This window comes from Solanum stenotomum, chromosome 12 (assembly GCF_019186545.1).
Source record: "Solanum stenotomum isolate F172 chromosome 12, ASM1918654v1, whole genome shotgun sequence".
Classification (NCBI taxonomy): domain Eukaryota; kingdom Viridiplantae; phylum Streptophyta; class Magnoliopsida; order Solanales; family Solanaceae; genus Solanum; species Solanum stenotomum.
The window spans coordinates 14097406-14103318 of NC_064293.1; the positions used below are offsets into that span (position 1 = coordinate 14097406).

General features: G+C 40.3%; 1 protein-coding gene and 1 pseudogene across 1 annotated transcript; both read left to right on the top strand.

The window, feature by feature from the left end:
• The first annotated feature begins 2381 nt into the window (after positions 1 to 2381).
• LOC125847115 (uncharacterized) lies at positions 2382 to 3599 on the top strand. The gene is made up of 2 exons (XM_049526813.1): positions 2382 to 3024; positions 3109 to 3599. The coding sequence occupies exons 1-2, from the start codon at positions 2382 to 2384 to the stop codon at positions 3597 to 3599; spliced, it is 1134 nt and encodes a 377-aa protein (XP_049382770.1).
• Positions 3600 to 3746: 147 nt separating this feature from the next.
• Positions 3747 to 5913, top strand: part of LOC125847116 (uncharacterized) — a 14597-nt pseudogene continuing 12430 nt past the window's right edge.

The following is a 5913-nucleotide window of genomic DNA, read 5'->3' on the forward strand; positions in this document are numbered from 1 at the left end:
AGGGACAAAATAAATTGATTTTTTCAACAATTTTTTTTTAATTGGAAGTTGGAAGAGAGTTTTGGAAAATGTTTTCCTTAAGTTTTGAAGGGAAGTCATTTTCCTTAAATTTGAGGAAAATGAGTTGATTTGGAAAACATTTTTCAAAACATTTAACGCAACCAAACATGAGAAAATTGGAAAACATTTTCCTTCATACCAAACACACCCATAGTATTTTCTTGTTTTCTAATAGCATGAGTAGCTAAACGCCCTAGTTCTGGGGTTGTAGCTATGAACTATGTGTTGAATGTTTGAGGCTTTATGAATTGATTATCGGTTGTCAATCCAAATTACTTCTATATTCTTGTTTTACTATTTTATGCTTGCGCACCATAAAATAAATCTAGTGTCTAATCTTAAAATCGAACGAGGAGGGATTAGATAGACTAGAGAATATAGAGAGCTCGGTCCACCCATTAAATTAAGGTGATTAGTGTTCAGGAGTGACGCCTTGACGAACACCTTGCTTGGTTACGAAATAGGATGAAATATACATGCTCGCCAGTTAGTTTATTTATCCTCGCTCAACGATGTAGTTAGATGGCTAACTGGGGTAGGCGGCGAAGGCGAACCACCCGGACCATACTATCAACCCTATAAACCAGTAATTTGACAACTGAAGTGAATTTTAAGCCGATGATATGCTGCATGATATTCAATGTATGCTTCAGCCCTGAAATTGTTTTTAAACTTGCTTGAACCATATTATATCAAAGTTGTTCACAATTAGTTACTTTCATTTAGTGCATAATTATTAGTAGATACTTAATTAAATCAACAACTCTTAAAAAGGTTACTTGGTTACTTTTAGTTGTAGAATTGAGTGAATATAAGTTGATCATAAGTCCCTTGGGAACGATAACTCGTTTCTTGAAATAACTATACTACTTGTGTAACCACGTACACTTGCGTGTATTTTAAGAGTAACAAGTTTTTGGTGCCACTGCCGGGGACTTAGAAATTGATTTATATTCAATTTTCTTAAGTCTACACTCAGTCTATTCAGATATTAATTACTTGATCTTAGCTTGTGTATTATAGGTACTTGATTTTCAGGTCTGGCTCGGAAAGGAAATCTTGTCGAACCTTACAACGAACCGGAAAGAGTTTTACGCCAGCGTAGAAAAATGAACCAGGGACGACAAGGCAAGTTGGGGTTAGGTATTCCGGGAAACTTTGATGATGATAATCAAGAAAACGTGAATAACCCAAGGAACCCAAATAATCAAGAAGGACCTCCTGTTGTTCCCGCAAGACCAGTCTGTGATGTGGCAGTCCCACTCACCGCCAACTTAGCATCCAGTATCAGGAAACCTCCACCGGGGGGTAGATTTGAACTAAAACAGAACATGATGCATATCCTCCATACTAATGGACAATTCACTGGTCTCCCCCATGAGGATCCTCAAGTCTATCTTAGGACTTTCATAGACATTACCTATACATACATCCCAATTGGAGTCTCATCAGACTATGTAAGGTTGACTTTGTTCCCATATTCATTGTTAGGAGCTGCAAGGCGTTGGTTAGACTCTGAGCCACCAAACTCCATCACTACTTGGGATGATCTAGCAAAGAAGTTCTTGAGTCGATTTTTTCCCTCCAAGAAGACCGCCAAGTTGAGGGGTGAGATAATAAACTTTGCTCAAAAGCAAGGAGAGGACATGTACTAAGCATGGGCGCGTTTCAAACAAATGTTGAATGCTTGCCCATACCACATGCAAACAAATAAGGTACTTTGTCATACTTTCTTTGAAGGTTTAGACTATAATGCTCGTTCTCTTCTTAATAGTGCAGCAGGTGGACAAGCCCTAGCCATAACAAGTGAAGAATTTTTTGCCTTACTCGATAAACTTTCTGAAGGGAACCAAGGGTATGAGGGTGAAATGTCTAGAATTCCAACCCAGAAGACTGTAAGGATCTTAGATGTAGACCAAGCTACTGCCATTAATGCTAAATTAGATGTTATGCAACATAACATTACATTGCAATTCAAACAAATAGCTCTAAATCAGGCCCCGGTAAATGTAGTGCAACAGGCAGCAAATTGGTGTGAGGTATGTGGTTGTGGAACTCATGAAACAAACCCAGATTTCGTAAACTATATGGGTAATGCGCAAAGGAGTGGAGTGCAACAGAATTATGGTAACACTTACAACCCTAGTTGGAAAAACCATCATAACTTCTCATGGGGTGGGAACCAAAACCAAAATCAGACGCAAGGGGTTAACCAATACCATTCTCAAGGGGCTAGGCAACAATACTACAATTCTAACCAAGGCTCAAATTCTAGTGCACCAAAAGGGGGGATGACCAATGAACAGCTACTCTAAAAGCTCATGACTGAAATAGGGACCAAATTAAATGCTAGACTAGATAAGCATGATGAGAACATTAGAAACATCCAGATGTCCCAAATGAGTTTTGAGAAACAAGTTGCACAAGTGGCTAATTCTTTGAACTTGCGTCCCCAAGGTGGGCTGCCCGGCGATACTGAGCCCAATCCAAAGCAATTGCATGCGGTAAGCACTAGAAGTGGGTTGCAATTAGAGAAACTAGCTCCAAAGAAGAGAGACATTGAGTCAAGTAACAAAGAAAAGAATGTGGAAGAGGTAGTAAAAAGCTCCAATGTTGAGGTACCCATTCCTCAAAAGAAATTACCACCTCCATTTCCACAGAGGCTCAAAAAGATGAATGAAGATGAATGCTTCGGTAAGTTTCTCCCTCTCCTTAAACAGGTTCACATTAATCTACCTTTGGTTGACATTTTGCAGGGTATCCCGAAGTATGCTAAATACGTGAAGGACATAGTGGCCAACAAGAGGAGACTCACTGAATATGAAACTGTAGCACTTACTGAGGAGTGCAGCTCAAGGATTCAAAACAGATTGCCCAAAAAGTTAAAAGATCCGGATAGTTTTACTGTGCAAATTACAATTGGACAAAGTGCTAATGCCCGGGGGTTGTGTGATTTGGGGGCAAGTATAAATTTAATGCCTTTATCTTTGTACCAAAACCTTGGGTTGGGTAGTCCAAAGCGAACCATTGTTATTCTCTAACTTGCAGATAGATCCATTGCTAGGCTAGAAGGGGTGGTAGAAGATGTGTTAGTGCAAGTAGGTTCATTGATTTTTCCAGTAGATTTTGTGGTCTTAGACTTTGAACCCGATTCTGAAGTTCCATTTATCTTGGGACGACCTTTCTTGGATACGGGTAGGGCATTGATTGATGTAGCAGCTGGTCAACTAACCATGAGGGAACATAATAAGGTAGAGGTATTTGATGTTTATTGCGCTTTAAAATTACCTTCTATTTATGAAGAGCTGTCCACTATTACTGTAATTGATAGTATAATAGAGTCACAATTAGTTTTGCCCGAAGACCCATTAGAAAGAGTGTTAGTGGGTCAACAGTTAGAGAGAGATCCTGAAGTTCAAGAGACTGAATCATGCTTAAATCTAGTAGTAGTAGAAACTCGTAGGATTCAAGTGGTGTTTTTAAATCGCGAGTTAGGACCCCCTCCAAAACCATCAATTGAAGAGGCTCCTAAGTTGTAGCTAAAATCCTTGCCAGCCCACCTAAGGTATGCTTATTTGGGTACTAATGAAACTCTGCCTGTTATACTTTCTGCAGAATTGTCTTATCTACAGGTTGAGGCAGCATTAAGAATCTTGAAGCGGAGGAAGAAAGAAATTGGATAGCAAATGGCTGATATTCATGGGATTAGTCCAGCATTGTGTATGCACATAATTTACATGGAAGATGATCACAAACCAAGTGCACAACATCAACGTCGTCTAAATCCTTTGATGAAAGAAGTAGTACGAAATGAAGTGATCAAGTGGTTAGATGCTGGGGTTGTTTACCCAATCTCTGATAGTAAGTGGGTAAGTCCCGTGCAATGTGTTCCCAAGAAAGGAGGTATGACTGTGGTAAGGAACGAAAAGAATGACCTAATTCCTACTAGAACAGTGACAGGGTGGCGAATTTGTATGGATTACCGGAAACTTAATGAGGCTACTCGGAAAGATAACTACCCCGTTCCCTTTATTGATCAAATGCTTGACAGGTTAGCAGGGCAGGAGTACTATTGTTTCCTAGATGGCTATTCAGGTTACAACCAAATCCTAATTGCACCCGAAGATCAGGAGAAGACTACATTCACTTGTCTGTATGGTACATATGCTTTCAAACGCATGCCATTCGGACTTTGCAATGCACCGGCGACTTTTCAAAGGTGTATGATGTCCATTTTTCATGATATGGTGGAAGACTTCGTCGAAGTGTTCATAGATGATTTCTCTGTCTTTGGGAAGTCTTTTGAGGTATGTCTCCGAAATCTTGATAAAGTGCTTGCTAGATGTGAAGACACTAACTTAGTTCTAAACTGGGAAAAATGTCATTTTTTGGTAAGAGAGGGGATAGTGTTGGGACACAAGGTATCTAAATCTGGTTTGGAGGTTGATAAGGCTAAGGTAGAAGTTATAGAGAAACTGCCCCCGCCCATTTCTGTAAAAGGTGTGCATAGTTTTCTTGGTCATGCAAGTTTTTACAGGCGATTTATCAAGGATTTTTCCAAGATAGCAAGACCTACGTGCAGCCTTCTGGAGAAAGAGGTGAAGTTTGCCTTTAATGAGATGTGCTTGAAGGATTTTGAGATGCTGAAGAGGAACTTAATTAAGGCTCCCATCTTAATTGCCCCTAATTGGGAATTACCTTTTGAACTCATGTGTGATGCAAACGATGTAGCAGTGGGTGCAGTGTTGGGACAAAGAAAAAATAAAGTGTTCCACTCAATCTATTATGCAAGCAAGACCCTTGATTCTACACAAGCTAATTACACAGTGACTGAGAAAGAGATGTTGGCTCTAGTGTTCGCCTTCGACAAGTTCAGATTGTATTTGGTAGGTACTAAACTGATTGTTTTTACTGACCATGTAGCTATTAGGTACCTATTTAACAAGAGGATGCTAAACCAAGGCTGATTCGATGGATACTGCTTCTCTAAGAATTCAACCTCGAAATCAAGGATAGGAAGGGTACGGAAAATAAAATAGGAGATCACTTATCTAGGTTGGAAGATTTTTCACATGTGAATGAAGGTGAGCAAATCCGGGAAGAGTTTCCGGATGAACAATTAATGGCATTGGATATCTCTGAAGTGCCATGGTATGCAGACATAGTAAATCTGATAGTAAGTGGTGATTATCCTCCAGGTGCTACCACCCAACAAAAGAAAAAGCTTAACCATGATGCCAAGTTCTACATTTGGGATGAACCATTCTTGTTTAAACAAGGGGTAGATAGGGTAGTGAGAAGGTGCATCCCGGAGTATGAGGTTCACAAAGTGCTGGAAAGTTGTCATGCTAGCCCATATGGAGGTCATCATTGTCACGCCCCGAGCCTACACCCTGGGCGGGACCGGCACCCGGAGACCATTTCTGGCCCCAAGCGAACCCTTGGCCTGGCTTTCTTAACTCAGCGGAAACCTCAACAGAATAACTCAATGCAATGCAATATTACAAAACAACTTAACTTATAACATATGGCCATAAAGGCAACTCGAATCTCAAAATAGAATATTTACATATATATATAGATGAGAGACTCAAAACTAACTGACTGACTGTCTGTCTATAAAGCCTCTAAAATACTGAGATGGATGTTGGGACAGACCCCGCAACATCCTAATAAAACAAAAACTAAGAACACAAAATAATTGAGTCCTCCGGAATGCAAGGAGGCTCACCACTGACTCTGGAGTGCTCAGCTGGATCAACGACGTGCAGGATGCTGATCCGGGGTACCTGAATCTGCATCATCAAACGATGCAGGCCAACTGGCATCAGTACATGGAATGTACGAGTATGC